General features: G+C 38.7%; 1 protein-coding gene across 1 annotated transcript in view; it reads left to right on the plus strand.

Moving 5' to 3' along the window:
• adgrl2a (adhesion G protein-coupled receptor L2a) overlaps nucleotides 1-21,019 on the plus strand; it is a 155,454-nt gene that overhangs the window by 63,910 nt on the left and 70,525 nt on the right. The window contains exons 4-5 of the mRNA XM_047374519.1: nucleotides 5,108-5,217; nucleotides 8,088-8,147. Of these exons, the coding sequence (XP_047230475.1) occupies nucleotides 5,108-5,217; nucleotides 8,088-8,147 (170 nt within the window). The remainder of the gene's footprint in view (nucleotides 1-5,107; nucleotides 5,218-8,087; nucleotides 8,148-21,019) is intronic.

The raw sequence follows: 21,019 nt of genomic DNA on the forward strand, positions 1-21,019 counted from the left end.
GAGGTTTCATATATGAGAGGGGAATCAGAGTCATACAATCCCATAGATCAGGGTGCCCCTGTCCCACTGCTCTAAAATTAGGGCAATACATCAAGCTGAGCTATCAACACATATGACAAAATTGTTTCTAAAGAAATATGAGCTTTTTTTTGTCCTTTGTCCTGTGTTGTTCAATACATTTGCCTGAGAAATGATGGCAGGTCTGTGTCTCATTAGTGTCACAAATTTTTATTTTTCTATATTATTCTGTTTTATATGGTTGACGTAAACTAGGCATTCATTCCCTGGTCTCAGAGGAATCCGCTAGATAAAGCTCTATAATTTATATTGCTTCTGCATGATATACTTCTTCATGAGCAAAACAGAGCCATCAAAGTGACCATTTAATATGTGGAAAGTGGTGCAGATCCATAAAGTATTTGCCGCAAAAAATAAATAAAAAAACATGCAGTCTATTATGATCTCAGCATGAGGTGCATATTTTAATTTCTAAACAGGAATTCATTTCCATGAGAACAACAAAGTGCATATATTTTTATGTGTTATTACAGATGGAGGTCATTAATGAAGAGAAAAGCCAAAAGCAAAAGAAAAAAAACTGTGCAATAAACATTGCATTTTCCAAAGTTACGAAAAATAAAAATAAACTAATATTTTGTCTGGTCCACCCTTTAAGCAGAACCGAGTTATCCATCTGGCCCCTCGGATTTCCAAAGCAATTTTATGCCCTTTGATAATAAAAACAACTTTCTATTGATGTCATTGTCATGTTTTCAGTGCAGCAAAAGAGGCGGTTCACCTGCAACTCTCTGGCCTGCCGCAGCACATAGCGAGCCAATTTTTTGTTTCTGCTCTCCAAATGTTCTCTGTAACAACTAGAATTAACTACAGCAAGATGGAAAAAAGTTGTGCTTATATCAAATCAGATTTTCTTTCTGATGAAGAGGCAATATAAGCCGTAATATAAATTTTGCGTGACTTGTAACAGTTATTGAGAGATTGTCTCTTGTTTTTGCTCACCATGATGTTATATGCGACTCAGTAGCAAATATATTGAATATACTTTGCTTGTTTGACAGATAACATAATATACATTTTTTAAGTTGGAGCAAGAGCACTTTTGGGTTAGGTGGGACAGTTTAGTAAAATAGACAGATGCACATAGCGTAAGCCACAAATGCCAATGTGTAGTAGTAGTTGTTGTCCAGTATGCAGAAGACTTAACCTTTTCTTAATAATATTTGTTATATTCTTTCATGATATATATGAGTATTTAGTTCAACATTTCTTAAGGATTGTAGTACGAAAAGGTACTTAAACTGCTTTTCTCAAACGTGCTTTAAGATGAGGCACAAAATTGCACCAACTGAAACAAATGTCTTCTTAAGGTGGCTTACAAGATCTAATTATAAGTTACTTAAAATATATAATCAATCCATAACAATCCAATAATAGACATTATCATATTCAGTTATGGTCAGGTTTAGTTTATAATGTCCATAGATGAAAAGTTGTCTATCCTGGAAAGCAAGCCAACTGCAAGGAGTTGTGGACTTTGCAGCAGCTCTTCCACCTGACAGAATCAAATTAACTGAATGAATACAGTGTTAACCAGTGATGACTTTACACATTGCACAGACTGTCCAAGCTTTTGAAAAAGACATGAAAAAGTTTCCATCTCACATTGTGGAGAATCAGCATGGAAATGAAAAACAAATGAATTAGCCATTACATTTCTGTCAGAAGATTAAAGATCTTAATTGTGTCTAGAAAAGTGTAATTTACCAACACCTTTTGCTTAGTATTAAAGAAAGTTAAAAGCTAATGGCAGTAGTACCTTCTTTAGTGGCTTTATCTCGGTGAGAAACCCAGCCAAGCAGCTCTAAATCAGTTTTTTGGTCTATAGGATGACGGAGAGCACATAGTTAGCTGCAGTAAAACTTAGCTAATAACTATGTCTAGAAGAGAGAGAGAGTCAAACACTGAAAGACAGAGCAGCTGGCGGCAGTAGCTCAGCCAATGCCCAACTGCAGTAGGCTGTCAAGGCTAAAAAGATTGCCAGGCCACATGTAGCTTCTATGAAGAGAAAAAAAAAAAAAAACCAGATAGAGAGCAAAACTAAAATCTGAAATAACAGCAAATAATGCAAAATTGAAGGGTAGTAAGATAATGTAGCAGAGTGAGTAAAAGTGCTCATTGTGTCCTCCTGCAGCTTGAACCTGTAGTAGCATAGCTACAGGATAGCTTAAGCCCATCTAACTACATACTTTAAAATTTTACAAACTTTAAACTTTGGGAACTGGCTCCAAAGGAGAGGGGGCTGATTACTTAAAGATCTGCCTCCTATTCTATTTTTAGAAACTCTAGGAACCACCAGTAAATTTGCAGTCTAAAAGCAAAGTGCTCTATTAGAAACCTATGGAACAATCAGTTCTCTGGTGGATGGAGCTTGATATGTGAGAAAGATAATTTTTAATTCTATTCTGGATTTAAAGGAGAGTCAATGAAAGGAAACTAAAATAGGAGACATATGATCTTTCTTTTTGATTTTCATCAGACCTCTTGCTGCAGCATTTTGGATCAGCTGAATGCTTTTAACCTCTATTTTAAACTTCCTGATAGTAAAGAATTATAATAGTCTAGCCTTGAAGTAAAAATGCATGAGCTACTTTTCCAGCATCAGTCCTGGACAGGGTATTTCTACTTTTGGCATTATTCCAGAGGTGAAAAAAGTAAATCCTAAAGACCAATTTAATGGCATCCAGAGGCCAATTCAATGCCATCCAGATGAAGTGATTGACTAAGCAGTTTCTTTTTCAATAACTCTGGTTTAAAGATGACAATTTCTGTCATGTCTGAATTTACAAGCAAAAAATGAAGTCACACCTGTAGTCTACCTAACTGATTAGATTCATCAGGATTTATGGATAAATATAGCTGAGTATCATCAGCAAAACAGTGGAAATTTATTCTATGTTGTCTGATAATTTTAACAATTGGAGCCATGTTAATAGTAAATAGAGCTGACCGAAGTACTGAACCCTGTGACACTCTGCAAGTAACCCAGGAGTACGAAGAATATTTATCATTAACATAAACTAACTGGAATCTGTTTGACAAATACGATTTAAAATCAGCCTTGTGCTGTTCCCTTGATACCTACAGCATGTTCCAGCCTAAGAAAACATTTAAATCGATCATATCAAATGCAGCACTGAGATCTAACAGGACAGGTTAAGACACAAGTCCATGCTCTGAGGCCACGAGAATGTCATTAGTGACATCCAACAGTGCTGTTTCAATGCTATGATGAGCTCTGAAACCTCAAGAATTTTAGATAAGAAAATTAGATATAGATTTGTCATTTATTAAGTCATTTTGATTGAGAGAAGGTTTCTTAAGTAAAGATTTAATTAAAGCTACCTTAAGAGCCTATGGTACATATCCATTTACTAAGGAAAAATTTATCAAATCTAAAATGGGTGCAATAATCAAAGGGAACAGTTTGGATCCAAAATACAAGTTGGAGGTTTAGATGAAGCTAATATTTGTGATAACTCAAAAAACTCAACTGACTCAAAACAGATCAGGTTTTACAGTTTCCTCCAATACTGCCTGAACTAATCACGTTTCAGAGAATGCTAATGATTATTTTTTTAAAGAATCAATAATATTCATAAAACAGCCTATAAATTCATCATTGCTTAGATCTGAAGGAATGGATGGCTCAACAGAGCTAGTAGTTTGTGTATGTTTAACAACTGTACTAAAAGATACCCCGGATTATTGGTATTCTTCTCTATTAATGATGACAAATACACTGTTGTAGCTTAGAGGAGGGTCTTGTTATACAATAGGAGACTATTTTTCCAGATTACATAGGACTCCTCTAGATGTGTAGAGCCCCATTTTCTCCTATTTCCTAGCATTGTGCCTTAAAGGGAGGGAGGCTCCAATGAATAACCACCTTATTTTTAAGGTAGCTACATTGTCTAATGGCATATATTTACGGAAGTAACATTTTGAGCAAGAACATCAGTTTGTAAAAGGGTAGAAATTAAATTGCTGCCCTCTACTTTGTTTTTTCTGTGATACTGGGAGAAATAAAAAATGGAACAGATACTTTAAACATTGTTACCTCATTGTCTGATGAAGATCTACTATAATAAAATGTTATGTCAGGGGTGGGGTCCTTGGTTAGATTAAACTCAAAGATCATTACATAATGACTGGAAAGGACTGAGTTATGAGGAAATACTGTTATTTGTTCACACGGAATGCCATATGTCAGCAGAAGGTCCGGAGTATGAAGTCAAAAGTAGGTAGGTCTGCGAATGTTTTAAGCAAAGCCAGTTAAGTCTAAGATAGCATTTATCACTTTCAGTGTCAACATAAATGGTCAAATTTACCACTAAATCAGATAAGAAATCTGATCTAAAAATTTAAAAATGTGATCTAAAAACTGAAAGTAAGGGCTTGTTTTTGACCACGGTTTTGATTTCGCCTTTATGTTAACTCTCGCTTCAACAATCAGGGATCATCAATATGCCAAAATGTTCACCACTTGGGGTTAAATTATATTCATTTAACACCTACATTTCTTTATAGTTGCCAATATTTTGAGAAATGTGGCCACTGCAAATATTTTTTTCCATGATTTGTAGTTCTATCTGAAGGATTCATAGTTGTTTGTTTTTGTGACAAAACAATTGCAGGAATATTCAGGGAAACATTTTTAAAAGATTTATGAAATTTAATACATAGTATAGTATATAGTATATACTATACTACAGTGTAGTATAGTACAGTACATATAGTATGCTGTATGTGATGAATGTATGTGCCTATATGTAAAAGATAATTAAAGACCTATTTGAAAGTTATATTTAAATTATTTTATTTATCAAACATGTGAGGTAAGCTATGTTATTTTGTAGAATTCATGTAGGCCTCAAATGTAAATGATATTGGTCTTAAAAATGTCTTAAAATTTTTTTATTTGACTGATCAAAACATACAGATATTTTGTACATTCCTTCATCTCATTTGAAGTGAATATAATTAATTATTAACAGTTCTTTTTTCTTTTCCTTTTTTATGTTTCCAGATGCAACAATCGCACCCAGTGCATCGTGATCACAGGTTCAGATGTCTTCCCTGACCCCTGCCCAGGGACCTACAAGTATCTGGAAGTCCAGTATGAGTGTGTGCCCTACAGTAAGTATGACCCTTCTGTCATGATTTGAAAAACCCCTCCTCTCCTCTCCGCTTCTCTTCCCCTCTGCCCTCTGCCTTCTCTTTGTGTTGTACCATAACCCGTCCCATTTCTGCCCTGCCTCTCTTTGTCTGCAGTACCTTTCAGCACCCCTCCTTCTCTGTCTCTTCTTCAATCTGTGTCACGCAGTAAACTTTCCATGAAATATGACCTGTAAAACCCTTTGGTCCTCCTTTGCACTCCCCCTCATTATTGATGTACTCACAGAGTTTCCAATGGATCCACAAGCCCAGTTAGGAGCTAGCAGACTAGAGGGAGGGCAGAGGAAGTCATGCTGCCTCTCTGTGATAGCAAGCTGGAGCTTCCTTTCTTGTGCAGAGCAGTCTATCAGACAAAAGCACAGCTCGACTTAACTTGATGGCTTAATATACAGCCACACAACAGGTGCTGAAATATGTTGACAGATGTTTCATTATGTAACAATACAGGGAGCTCCTCTCATAAGTCAACACGGCAATAATTCATCAAAAGTGAAAGTGTTAACATTTTGTCTGGTGCTTTGATGCTAAAATATTAATTGTCATTCAGCTCCCAAACAATCTTTAGCTTGCTCTTTGTATTAAAATTCCCCTTTGTCCTTTAGGCTGCCATGTTCATTTGCAATCTGTGCAGAAAATTTCACCATTTAACCTTTACAAATTGATTAATGAGATTTAGATGAATCGCCATCAGGTGGAATTGACTTAAGTAGAGTCAAAAGAGATAGGAAGATAGCATCTTAGAGTTCTTATATTTTCTACCTTTCTCTCTTTAGACGTGTTTCAGTTTTAAAATGGATTAAAGAAAGCCTGAATATAATAAATTGCACTTTTATTCTACTGTGCTTCCTGTTCATTACAGCTGTCCTGCATTCATTATGACCTCTATTTCTTCCCAAGTTGTTTCACCAAGTACAGGATGATTGCACTGGTGAACATAAGTAGATGGTAAAATTAGAACTTAAAGGTTAACCTCTCTGTGGTACCGAGGACATATAATTAAAGGTGGAATACGTAATAATGGCAATTTAAGTTAAAACCATTGAACAGACAGATCCCGCAGCCCAAACATTCAACATGATGGTGCTTGTGTTTGTCCTCTTTTTTTTTTTTTTTCTTTCCTTATCATTAAGTGAAGTATTGATCTCATCTCTTGCTGTTTTAGCCCCAACCTTAATAAAGGGATTTGCCTCAAGGTGCACTCATGTCCACCCACTGTTATGACTGTGTTTTTTCTTTTGGATTGCACCACGGAAATAGTTGAGATGGCTGTAGTGTGGTGATTAAACTTCCACTCTAGGACATTCAATTCTTTCAAGTTCTGTTTAATCCACCTTATTCCTATAACTCATGATGCTTTGCTTAAATTAGGTGAGGGATGTCGGTACCAGCATGTAGTAGAAGTAATACAAACATGTGGGAACATACATTTTTACACCTTAAATATTATAATATATGCATACCAGTCTCTTCGGCTATCAAAGACTGGGGGGATGACCAGAAGAAATTTTGTCTGATTACATGAATTAACATTTTTAGCTGCTTCTTCAGTTTCATTTGAAGGAAAAGCTATGAATGACTTAAAAATCTCTGATGCACATCAAGGCTTCCATAGTAATAAAGCTGGTCAAATGTTTCTGAAGGGCGTTAAGCAAAGCCTTTTGGTTCTCAAAGCAGAAGCAGCAGACGGTTGAGAATGGGAACACTAGATTATACTGATGAGTTGCCCCATATCATAAAACTGTAAAACAACACTACTTGTTATTTCTTAAACCTAAAATAATACCAGATCTGCCCTCTGCAATGCTGTCAATGCTTTTAAGAAGCTGACGTTTATTTTCTTGTTGTCGGTTGCAACCAACCACAATGTGGGTTAACAATTTTCTTCTGTAGGCTTTTCATTAAGTGAAAATATCCAGAGTTTTGGATGGCTGCTTTATATTTAGATTCTTCAGCCCCATTCTTTTTGGTTTCTCGTCTATTGGCAATGGATGAACCAAACATCTGATCACATAAACAATCCCATGTATTTTGCTTGCATGTTCAACACACCATTATCAGAGCACAGGTTAATTTTTGTGCAGGTAAAGATGCAGCGGCAAACCACAAGTTCTGAAGCTTTGCAGGAACGTTACAGTAGGTGTGCGATTACGGAAATAGACAAAAGAGATGACATTTAGTGAAACTGCAACCAGTTTCCTCAAACTTACTACATCCTATTACATACTAATAGCTTCCAAAGCAAAGCACTTTACTGTAACTTTCTCTATTTTCCAGAAGTTGTATCCAGAAGTTGTTTCCTTGAATTAGGGTGAGAAAAAGTAATGAAAATGCCTATATCTCGTGTGTCATTTAATTTATTCTATATAATGGTCCGAGAACTTATTTTGATCTTGATCTATTTAGTCCATTTGAGTCATATAAATCGGGATAACTTGTGACTCCTAATCAAACCAAAACCACGTATGTGACCCCTGCTGGTTGATATTATTTATAGAAGTCACAAACTACATGTCCTTACAATAGACATAAATACATAATAGAAAACTTCTCACTTTGAAATATTTTTTTATTGATTTGGCAATATGTGTAAGAAACGATTGGCATATGGTCAGTATGAAATGCCCCACAGTAGTATTAGACACATTTCATTTATACAAAAAGAAACAAAATTACCTAAACCGCATGAGTATGAAACTATGAAGGGTCGAAATTACCAGTACCCTTTGCAGGAATAAGGTGGTTAGTGGTTTGTGAAACATATACAGGTTCTCACTTCATTCTCAGATGTTTCAGTCATGCAAGTCTGTAGCCATATCTTTTTGCTTCTCAAGGTCCATGTCCAACCAGAATAGGACCAAGAACACAGAATGTATCCTATCACAACTGCCCTGGTAAGTTTTTAGTGTTCTCCCAGTCTGGTGCAGACAAACTGAGCCCAGTCCAGCCTTTCCCAATCAAACCCCACTGTACACCATGATAGCTTATTGATTTGTTGGCAGTTCCCTATTTTGTTGCTTTCCTTTTACCAATCCTCTGTCTCTTTCCCTGAAATATAATCAATATGCCGCACATCAGTTTGTAGTCAAATGCAGATTGAAGCAATCACAAGGGAAGATTAACTTTTCCTCACCATAGCAAACTCTTGCTACAGCTTTCAGATGGGATAGCAAAGCCCCTGCTACAGTTTTCTAGTTTTCAGATGAAAAAGATCACATGCCAAATACCAAGATCTCTGATTAAAACATTTCAGTGGTCCAAAGGCTTAGGCTCCCCTGGATTTGCAGGGACACAAGATGTTTTGCAAGAGCGGGTATTAAATCCTCATTAAGCTGATTTACAAGGGGAGCAAAGACAGTGTCCTCATTTTGACCAGTAACTACTGCTCCTCAAAATCTGTTTTCCCCACTAACTCAGCACATTTGATTTTTACAAGCTATTAGTTAGGCCTGTATATAATCACACAAGCAAATTTGTATTTTTACTCATGTGCAAGTGGACTACATTTCCACCATTTTGTTCATTTAGCGTAAAATTTGGTTCTTGTCACCCAACCCCCCTAAGGAATGTTATTTTCATACTACCAGCAGAGGATTGAAATTTTTGCTTTCACTTAGCACTGTGTCACCTGCTCAGTTGGTTTCAGTAATTGCTTGAAGAAAGCAACACAAAAGCTGAGATGTTTTTTTTTTATGGATATTGTGCTCTGCAATCTATTTTGCCTTTACTACAGGTCCATATAACTAAGAATATAATTAAAAAAGAAGAGAAAGAAAAAAGACTGATTGAAATTTTTATTTATTTCAGTAATTCAGTTCAGAAAGTGAAACTTCTACATTATATACTTTCATTACACTCAGAGTGAGATATTTCAAGTGGCTAATTCTTTTCATATTGATGATTGTGGCTTACAGTTTAAAATTCAGTTTCTCACAAAATTAGAATATTACATATGGCAAGTAATGTCGGCGGACTAAAAAGTGTGTCCATGCCCATAGAGTTTGCACTCACTTTTTGGTTGGGGTTGCATGAACTACTGCGTTAGTGTGGTTATGATTGGTGGTAATTAGCTTATGGTACTGCTGAGGCAATAGGGACGTCCAGAATTTCTTAACGGTGACCTCCAGCTCGTCTGCATAAATGCATCTGGTGTTTCTCATGTTGCTCTTGACAATAATCTGTAGATTCTCTATGGTAGTAAAGTCAGACCAGTTTGTCGATCAATCAAGCCCAGTAATACAATGGTCCATTCAGCTGGTCAGCAGAGGGAAGCATGTGGACTATAATTTGCTGAAAGTTCTCACAAATTTTCCTGGTAGCTAACTGTGCTTACTTTGGACTTGATAGAACACGGTATACCAACACCACATTGGACATGGATCCGGAAATCATTTCTTCCTTTGGAACACAGGCCCTCAAGCAACTTGGATTCTGCGCCTCCCCAGTCTTCCTCCAGACATTGTCACCTTGATATTTGATTAAAGTACAACATTTATTCACTCTTGAAGCTCTGACTCCAGCTGCAGTCCAAACATTGTCCAAACAATCTTCCACATTTTTGAATGGGCTTTGCTTTACAATCTCCTGAAAACCCTGTGCGTCTTTTTCTATAACAGCTTTCCTTTCCTATCAACTTCCTAATAATAGGCTTGATTGCAGCACTGTCAACAGCCATATTTTTTGGTGAAGGCCTTTTGTGGTTTACCCTACTTGGGGACGGTGTCAGAAAGGGTCTGCTTGACAGCAAGTTTTTGTTGGTATTATTACAAAACTTTATTTTGGGTTTTAGCGCCATCCCATAATTTTCAAAGTTAACCAGATAAACCCTTAAAATAAATCACTCTGTGGTTAATGAATCTAGGTAATATGTGGGTTTCACGTTTTGAAGTGAATTACTGTAATTCACTTAATTTTGATGACCTTTGAATTTACTGAGTTGCTATTATACTCTTCCTTGTAGTCTGGTAGTGCTTCAGAAAGTACAACCATCTATCATTATTAATATATGTGACTTCCCTGCTTACAAATGCTTCTCAAAATATAAGTAGCTATATGTGATCGGTTATCTTTAGGTCATAAATGTGATTGACAGCATCAGTGTTGGTCCCTCTTTAAAGATTTTTGTTTAGTCTCCCCGTTCTCCTATTTTCTTTTTTTTTTTTTTTTGGTTTAATTTAAATTATGTTCTGATATATTTAACCATTTAAGCAACTATTTTAGTCTAAGGTTGAATCACATTAAATTGCAGCACCAACAGACTTTTAAAAGTTATCATAGGTAGTCAAGACAATTTAATTTGTAATACCAAATAAATAAAGTGTAATATCCATTGGGAACAGTGTAGTGTCTTTGGGTTAATGTGGTTTTAGATATGTTTTGTGTTTGTTCTGTTGCTGTATGAAACTGACTGTCTTCCCTTCCCCCTGTGCAATCTGCAGGAAACTTCTTGGGTATCTGACTCACTCTGCTCGCTCTACGATTTCTGATCACACTGATTGTTCTTTCTATTTTTGCATTCTATTAACGTCATCAGATTTTCCTCCATGTGTTATTTTCTTTCTAGATTTTCTTCGGCCATGTTTCTCTGTCCAGCTCTGTGTTTTTTTTTTTTTTTTCTATTTTATGTGACTGTGGATGCTTCAAACAACTGTTGTTAATTTGCTTGCTCCCTTGTCCATGTTTGGTCCCGTAGTTAGCTGCAACACACTTGAATTTCCTCTGCAGAATGGAGTGCATTTATTTATAGATTCTTCTGTATCTCTTGTTTCCAATCTTCTTTGCCACTGAAGCCTAGATCAGACTGAAGCATTTCTGACACAGAGAAATTCTGAAACAAAGACGCCCTAATCTGAGAAGGAGAAAATCACATTACTCCAAGGTGAAAACTGGTTCATGTGCATTGTGATCCTTTAGGTTCTCTGCTGTCAAGTCCGTTCGGATTGTGAGAAAAGAATCAATGGAACTCAAAACATGAGGGTCTAGTAAAATAATGTAATAATACATGCAGTTAACTTTTTATCATAAAGATTTTTGCTGAAAATATTTTAAGCAATTATATACAGTGTCCTCCACACCCCTTATAAAGATGCATGCAAAGATGCATGAAAAGTCTTCAAAAATTTCAGCTTTTATTGCACTAACGCAACTTTGCTAAAAACAAATTGGAATAAGTAGATCTAGAGTAGAAATGCACCAATATGAAAATTTGGGCCAAAATTGATATCTGATAATATTGCTGTAATGGTTAATAATGAATATTTGCTGATATTATATATATTTCCCCAACCTTTCAAAACTGTAACAAAAGGACCACAGCATTGACATTGCTTCTCTGCTTCAGCGAAACTCTGGAAAATCCTGAGCTGCATCACTATCAATGTCACATGCCCCAAAAAATACCACATCGCTAACCCCCTCCCATCCCCTTCCAGAAACACATACACAAACAGCAATGAGATTAAAATACACAATAGTTGTTCATCTTAGCCCAGTTTTATCTATGTGACTGATACCTATATGTTAAAAAATGACTATTATTGACTGATACCAGTGCTAATGCAGATATACTGTAACTTGCGTCATGAGTACATTGAGTGAGTGAGGAACAACATCAAATCCTACTTAAATAATTATTTTTAACATAGTAAGTGCACCTTTATATATTCTTTTAAAATTAAGATATAACCAAAGCATTTAAGTTTCTTTAAGTGGAACTAAACCCCATCTAAAAGAATAACTCTGCCCCCAGACAAATTTTGAAAAATGCCACCAGACTGGGCAGTGCCAAGTGAGGGGATGAGCGGAGGGGGGTAAGAGAAGGTGTGGTCAGGAGGTCGAGCAAAAGCGGTAGCTAGCGTGATTTGGTATATTGAAACAGGCATGAACATGCAAGCTCCATGCAAAAAGACCCCTGTCCGGGAGTAAAACCCAGGAACTTCTTGCTGCAGGGCAACAGCGCTACCAACTGCGCCACCGTGTATCATGAATTGCTAGTCAAAGTAGAACAAAACCAGAGGATGAAACAGACTCAGCACACAAGATAAGACAGTAAATGAGGTTTATTTCTACTGTAGACTTTGTTTAAGGAATCTTGAGCTGGAGTTGTCCAGAAGCCAGAGGAGGAGGTAAACCCAGGAATCCAAGGAGAGAGAGAGAGAGAGTACTGGTGATGAGAATATTTACAGTGCAGTCCTTAGGAGGGAGTATTACCAGATGTTGGCAGGCAGGTAGGCAGATAGGCAGGTCGACAGGCAGACAGGCAGGCAGACATATAGGCAGACAGACAGGAGTCCACATAACTGAGGTTATGTTCCAGCAAAGGTCTGTATCAGCAGCTACCTTAAGAAGCCCATGAGCTCATTAGGAGAATGCGTTGCAGCTGCAGACAATGAGCTGCCAGAACCAACCAGAAGGGGAGGAGCAGAGATCCTACAGTACCCTCCCCTCAACGATTGCCTCCAGGCAATCCAGAACGCTTTTCAGGATGGCGTTTGTAAAAGGACATGATGAGAGCAGGTTCCAGGATGTGAGAACGGGGAACCTAGGTTCTCTCTTCAGGTCCATATCCTGCCCAATCCACAAGATATTGAAAACCACGCCCCCTACGCCGAACATCCAGGATACGATTGACCGTATATGCAGGGTGGTCATCAATGAGTCGAGCAGGAGGAGGGGGCTTGGTGGGAGGACTCAGGGGACTTTCCGAGACTGGCTTGATCTGGGAAACATGGAAAGTAGGGTGAATGTGCATGGAAGATGGTAGTTTGAGTCTCACCGCAGATGGGTTGATGATCCTCTCGATGAGAAAAGGGCCAATGAAAGGGGGGCCAACTTTCTAGAAGTATCTTTTAATTTAATATTCCTGGTGGAAAGCCAGACTCTCTGATTGATGCGGTAGACAGGTGCAGCAGAACGGTGGCGGTTAGCGAACCTCTTATTTTGTTCCAGGGTGCGTAGGAGGGTCCTCCTGGTCTGTTGCCAGATCCTACGACACCTGGAAACATAATGCTGAACAGAGGGGACCAGGATGTCAGATTCAACACTGGGAAACAGTGGGGGTAGATAGCCCAGTGAAGCCTCAAAGGGGGACAAACCAGTAGCAGAGGAAGTATGTGTGTTGTGAGCATATTCGATCCATGTGAGATGTTTGCACCAAGAAGAGGGGTTGTCATTTATTACGCACCTCAAGGCGACTTCAAGTTCCTGGTTCCATCTTTCTGTCTGTCCATTAGATTGGGTGTGGTATCCAGACGAAAGACTTACGGAGGCACCAAGAGCTTTGCAAAACTCCTTCCAAACTTGCGAGATGAACTGCAGGCCTCGGTCAGAAACAATGTCCAAAGATATGCCATGGATGCGGAAAACGTGGAGAACCAGGAGTTGGGCAGTCTCCAATGCAGACGGAAGCTTGGGTAAAGGAACAAAATGGGTTTTAGAGAATCTGTCAACAACAGTAAGTATGACTGTGTTACCGTCAGATGGCGGGAGACCAGTGATGAAATCAACGGAAATGTGGGACCAGGGGCGGCTAGGGGTGGGCAGAGGTTGAAGAAGACCAGTGTTCTTGTTTCGAGCACATGTGGGACAAGCTGCAACAAAATCTTTAATGTTGAGGTTCATAGTCGGCCACCAGAAATACCTTTTGGTAAATGTGATCATACCAGTCACCACAAGTCAATTTATTGTTGTGCACCCAATCCAGAACTTTGACGACAGAGTTGGGAACGAACAGCTTGCCCACTGGGCCAGTACCTGGGTCAGGTTTGGACCTCTGTGCCTCCCTGATGTCCTTTTCAATGGCCCAGGTGAGGGCGCCCACAATATAAGAATCCGGTAGGATGGAAGCTTCAGTCTTGAGTTTGTCAGAATGAGAGAACTGGCGAGAGAGAGCGTCAGGCTTAATGTTCTTGGAACCGGCTCTGTAGGAGATAGAAAAATGAAAACGAGCAAAAAACAGAGACCAACGGGCTTGTCTGGGGTTAAGTCTCTTGGCATTTTGAATGTAGGAGAGGTTCTTATGATCAGTCCAAATGAGAAAAGGGACTTCAGTACCCTCTAACCAATGCCGCCATTCCTCAAGCGCCAACTTAATGGCTAAAAGTTCACGGTTGCCCACATCATAATTTTGCTCTGCTGGAGACAAGCAACGAGAAAAATAGGCACATGGATATACCTTATCATCCAGAGGAGACCGTTGAGAAAGAATAGCCCCTACTCCAATGTCAGAAGCATCAACCTCTACAATAAATTGTGCACATGGATCAGGATGGGTCACTATGGGTGCTGAAGAAAATAGAGTCTTTAATTCCCCAAATGCCCTTTCTGCCTCAGGAGTCCAATGGAACGTTTTCAGAGAGGAGGTGAGTTGAGTGAGAGGTGCAGTGACCTGACTGTAGTTCCTTATAAATCTCCTATAAAAATTTGCAAATCCCAAGAACCTTTGAAGTTGCCTGCGATCAGTTGGAGTAGGCCACTCTGCCACTGCCTTGGTTTTCTCGGGATCAGTTCTGTACCTGCCTGCCTCAAAAATAAAACCCAAAAAAGACACAGATGTGACACCGAATTCGCACTTTTCGACTTTAACAAAGAGTTGATTCTCAAAAAGCCTCTGGAGAACTGTTCTGACATGCTGGCGATGTTGTTCTATGTCCTGGGAAAAAATCAAAATGTCATCCAGATAAACAAAAACAAAGAGGTTGAGAAAGTCACGAAGAACATCATTAATAAGAGCCTGGAAAACAGCGGGTGCATTAGTCAACCCAAAAGGCATAACCAAATACTCAAAATGTCCTAGGGGGGTTTTGAAAGCTGTTTTCCACTCATCACTCTCTCGGATCCGGACCAAATGGTAAGCATTGCGCATGTCGAGTTTAGTGAAGATCTTGGCAGAATGTAATTGTTCATGTATGGAATCAATAAGTGGTAGTGGGTATTTATTTTTAATAGTGATTTGATTCAATCCTCTATAATCAATACAGGGTCTTAATGTGCCGTCCTTCTTACCCACGAAGAAGAATCCGGCACCAACAGGGGAGGTAGACGGATGAATGATCCCAGATGCTAAAGAATCCTCAATGTACTCTTTCATGACCTTTCTCTCGGGTCCGGAGAGATGAAAGAGTCTGCTGGATGGTAGCGGAGCGCCTGGGAGGAGATCAATAGAGCAGTCATAGGGGCGATGCAGAGGTAAAGAAAGAGCCCCTTGTTTGCTAAACACAGGTGCGAGATTGTGGTATTCAGGTGGAACTTTGGACAGATCAACAGGCTCAGAAGGTTTGAGTTGTTTGATAGAGTGAGAGACAGCAGTTCTTAAGCAGTTCTGGAGACAGAGATTACTCCATCTCTCTACTCTGCCCTCCACCCAATTAATAGCAGGATTATGTTTCTGCAACCAGGGAAACCCCAAAACTAATTGTGGAGAGATGGAAGAGACAACAAAGAACTCACCCCATTCATGATGGTTACCAGAGATGATGATGTGAAGCTGAGGCACTTTAAATCTCACTTGAGACATGGTTTGACCAGTGATGCCAGTGACAGAAAGGGAATGGTTGAGAGGCTGAGAGGGTATTTGAAGTTTATCAACCAGATCCGAGGAAATAAAGATTCTGTTCAGCACCAGAATCAATGAAAGCGTCAACAGAAAACTTCTCTTGGCCAACAATAATAGTGACCGGAAAACACAGACGAGAGACAGGGGAAGAATGGGATATGCTCATCAAAGTCCCCTGACCTATTGACGAGCCCTCTCTTTTCCCTTCTTGGGGCATATTGTGATAAAATGTCCTCCTTGTCCACAATATAGGCAAAGACCACCCTCAAAGCGACATTGTCGTTCCTCTGGGGAGAGTCGAGTGTGACCAATCTGCATCGGTTCCGGTTCCGCAGATCCCTCTGAAGAGGAAGTGGGTGCGTCGAGGAAAGTGGTTCGAGGCGCCAGAGAGTGCTGCCACTGTGAATTGTAGTTCCTTTCTGTTTGTCTCTCTCTTAGACGGTTGTCAATGCAGATCGACAGGTTGATTAATTCATCCAGTCTTTCAGGTTCATCTCTCAAAACCAACTGGTCCTTTACTTGTTCTGCAAGGGAATTAACAAAAATACCCTTGAGTGCCGCTTCATCCCAACCCACCTCCTGCGCTGCCACCCGGAAGTTGATGGTGAACTCAGCCAACGCTCTCCTTCCCTGTTTGAGGGTGAGTATCTTCTTAGCCGCTGCCTCCTGCTGGAGTGGTTGATCGAAGACTCTCTTGAAGTGACTGAACAAAATGGCATAACTAAGAGACTCAACAGGGTTAGATGCCAAATAGGCATGCACCCAGGGCAGAGCAGATCCCTTTAGCGAGGTAACAATATAAGTAATCTTGGAGGCAGCAGTAGGGAAAAGGGAGGGGGAACGACTAAATGCTAATTCACACTGGAGAGAAAAACCACCAAAGTTATTAGGATTACCATCAAACAGTTCAGACGGACAGAAGTCAGGCTCTCGGATCCTAGAAGATAGAATTGTGGGTGGCTGAGGATTCTCTAAACGAGCTGGAGGATTGGAAAAGGCAGGTGAGAGTTTGGTTATGATTTCGCTTAAAGCATGAACCATACCACCAAGTTCTGTGAGATGAGAATCCGTAGTCCTTTGTTGTTGCAGTAGATGTTGAAGCATGGTCCACTCTTCTTTACAACTTGGGTTTAGTTTATTCACCTTTGTTTACTCACAGTTATTTCTTTTCAGTGATAAAATATTTACTACTGTGCTTTTGATTATTTTCCTGTTACATGACGCATGTCTTACTAATGCTTTAGATGCCAAACAGATAGGCCCACATTTCATCCAAGAAACCTCTACTATGCAAAGGAGGGGGTGGTTGACTCAAAGCTGCCCTGGTGATAAATGCAAACAAGCCTATGCAATCACCTCTCTAACAACTACACTTTGCATTTGTTGTGACATATTTCTACTGATAAGCTGGAACATAGCACACTGTATCATGGACAAACATCTATTCCTTGCTCCTGTCAGAACAAAAAGGCTTCACGCCCAGGGATCTTTGGTTCATTCAGAACTTTGCTAAACTTTACCTATGCCAACATGGGTAACATGGCAAGAACAACTTATAAAACCCCTTACTTATTTACTATTTTTCATTAACTTGTGAAGAGGCTTAAAATGTTAAGTTTTAATTAATCAATCTGGAACTTTTGAGATTCTCTTAGATTATTTACAGTTTATTTGCAGTTTCTTTAAAGTTTAAATCAAAAGTGGCTAGACTAACCCTTACAAACTTCTCACAGACAAATGCTTCTCATCATTAATGAGATTTCCATTGTTGGAATAGACATTGTTGGCAACACATCAGCAAACTGTCAAACTGTAAGTGGTCAGTTTTTCTGACAATGTGTTCAATTAGAAGCTTTAGCTCTTTTATCATTTCAAACAGAGTGGAAATAGTGAACTTACTTATTTACTTACTGTCACTCAATATCTCTGTTAAAAGAGATATGCTGTATTCTAGTATGTTGTTTGTTGGTTGTTGTTCAACTGTAATGAACTTTGTATTTTACATATTTTAAGGCCTAATAATAAGGGCACATATAGTGCAGTTCCACTCTATGCAATATGCATATTGGGAAGAACTGCCTGGAATAAATGTTAACTAATTATTTAGAACCATGCATTAAGGTTCTTAATGCCTGTAATACATTTGGTAGCGCTATGTCATGCAGCATAAAAAGTTGAAGAGGTGGTAAGGTGCTAAAGTAATTAAGAAACTACATCTTTTGTTGTTGGTTCAATGCCAGAACCTTGTTGTTGATAATTAAATTATGAATTTTATTTATTTGCTAGTAGCTGGATAAATTACTAATTATCTGGGGTTTATGTTAGCTAGGAACCCAAAGCAGAAATGCATTAACACTTTCTATTTATTTATTCATTTATTGCGAGTCATTTTGTTATCACATTCACCAACAATATTGCATACTGTATCTAATGTTTTCCTACTAGTACCAGTACCAGAGATTTTTATTGTCTTAAAAGTAAAACCTTAGCATTAAGTGTACTTTCTTTAAACAATAACTGGGACATGAATTCATAAAAATTGACATACAATACTGTATATTTAAATAATTTTATGACAGGTACAGTATAGTTTTTTTCTGTTTTCACAGTGTCATATAAAAATGTTGCTCTTTTATGTCAGTTTTCACTTGACTTTAGACTGGAAAATCTTTAATAATGTGTTGTCTAACCTAGGCTTCAGTTTCATCTGATGTTCACTGATTTATCCATAACTATCAAATAACCATCCTCAGGTTACAAAATAAATGTCGAATTTCTGGGATTTTTTTCTTTCCGTTTGTTGTTGTTTCCATGGATCAGACTTGTTCCCTTTCATTCCACAGATACACAGAATCTGGAGAAGTATCAACACTTTTATGCTCCCTGTTGGGTTGTCTCTAACTGTTCCTAAGTACTTTTTTTGCTGTTAGAGAGGATTATCTTCCTGGGGAAGGAAGTTGCTCTCAGGGGTGGAGGAAATGCTCGGTTTAAAACAATATCTTGCAGGTTACTACACAAGTTACACAAAAATTACAAGATCATTGTTATTCATTTGACCTGTCATTGAATTGTGACGGCTGACATACAAGTTAAAACCAGATTATCACATGCACTTCATAAAAAGACACATAGCCTATTTTTTACTAACTGTCTGACATTAGATCAGACTAAGCTTTTCCTGTTTTAGTTTAGTTAGGATTTCTAAAACAATTCCTATTTGGTCAATGCCTAAAATAATGAGAGAGAGATTTGTTTTTCTAACTTTTTAGGATTTCCTTCAAATTTAGAAGTTTACGTAAAATAAGATTACTATACTTTTATGCAACTTGGGACCAGATGATGGTTTTGTAAACTTCTAATGGGTTAATTCACAACAGTCAAGTTAAAACAGCATGTAATGCTCAGCCATTATACCAATAAAAAAGGAGATGGGTCCTGGAAACTAAAATTGTTTGGCCGTAGTAACCCTCATTTCATTTGTAAGAAAAATAGAGAGGCTTGGAAGCCAGTGAACAGCATTCCAACTGTGAAGAACAGGAGTGGTAGCATCAGGTTTTGTGGCTTGTTTGCTACAGGAAGAACCAGTATTCTTCACAAATTAGATGGCGTGATGAGCAAAGAACAATTTGTGGAATTATTGACGCAATGTCTCATAACCTAGGAAGTTAAAGCTTGGGCACAAATTGGTCTACCAAACAGACAATGACCCTGCTCATACCTCCAAATTGTTTTCATAGTCGCTTGAGAATAGCAAAGTTAGCATTTTGGGCTGGCCAGGAGAAAGCCCTAATCATAGTCCCATAAACAATTTGTGGGCAGAGCTGAAGCTGTGTGCAAGCAAGTCAGTCACAGGAAAGGACCAAAATTCCATGTGCTTTTGGAAGGAGACCCAAAATGTTTGACTTACGATGTTTATTATTGATGTTTATTATGTATATAAACTTCTTAATTCGAAGAAAGTAAAAAACAAAAAAAAACTCTGAAGCATTATCTCTCTCATTACTCTAGTATTTTACAAACTGAAATAATTTCATTAATTCTAGTTGACTTAAAACAGGAAATGTTTGGTCTGATTTAAAGTGCCTGTGACATAAAATGTTTATGATAAATTCAATTACATTTATGGAAAGGAAACACTGATAAAATATTTCAAAAAGTAAGTTCATGCCACTGACATGAACAGTTATTGACATATATGGTGATACATTTCACTAAAAAGGCACTACTCCTTTGAGATTTTGTTGCGCTCTTTTATGACATCAAAGGGGAACCCCCGCATGTAAAATGACTGCTGCTACAATGGCAGACCGCAGCGAAGAATCTGATATTTCTTTGGATATATTTCAGTCACTCTCACAGAGAGTCAGGAGAAGAAAGTCAGCTTTCATCAGATGGGAGAATAAAAGTGCTTCAGCGTGCGGACAGCCAGTCTACAGGTCCTTCTCAAAATATTAGCATATTGTGATGAAGTTCATTATTTTCCATAATGTCATGATGAAAATTTAACATTCATATATTTTAGATTCATTGCACACTAACTGAAATATTTCAGGTCTTTTATTGTCTTAATACGGATGATTTAGGCATACAGCTCATGAAAACCCAAAATTCCTATCTCACAAAATTAGCATATCATTAAAAGGGTCTCTAAACGAGCTATGAACCTAATCATCTGAATGAACGAGTTAACTCTAAACACCTGCACAAGATTCCTGAGGCCTTTAAAACTCCCAGCCTGGTTCATCACTCAAAACCCCAATCATGGGTAAGACTGCCGACCTGACTGCTGTCCAGAAGGCCACTATTGACACCCTCAAGCAAGAGGGTAAGACACAGAAAGAAATTTCTGAACGAATAGGCTGTTCCCAGAGTGCTGTATCAAGGCACCTCAGTGGGAAGTCTGTGGGAAGGAAAAGGTGTGGCAGAAAACGCTGCACAACGAGAAGAGGTGACCGGACCCTGAGGAAGATTGTGGAGAAGGGCCGATTCCAGACCTTGGGGGACCTGCGGAAGCAGTGGACTGAGTCTGGAGTAGAAACATCCAGAGCCACCGTGCACAGGCGTGTGCAGGAAATGGGCTACAGGTGCCGCATTCCCCAGGTCAAGCCACTTTTGAACCAGAAACAGCGGCAGAAGCGCCTGACCTGGGCTACAGAGAAGCAGCACTGGACTGTTGCTCAGTGGTCCAAAGTACTTTTTTCTGATGAAAGCAAA

Source organism: Girardinichthys multiradiatus, chromosome 9 (genome assembly GCF_021462225.1).
Source record: "Girardinichthys multiradiatus isolate DD_20200921_A chromosome 9, DD_fGirMul_XY1, whole genome shotgun sequence".
Lineage (NCBI taxonomy): Eukaryota > Metazoa > Chordata > Actinopteri > Cyprinodontiformes > Goodeidae > Girardinichthys > Girardinichthys multiradiatus.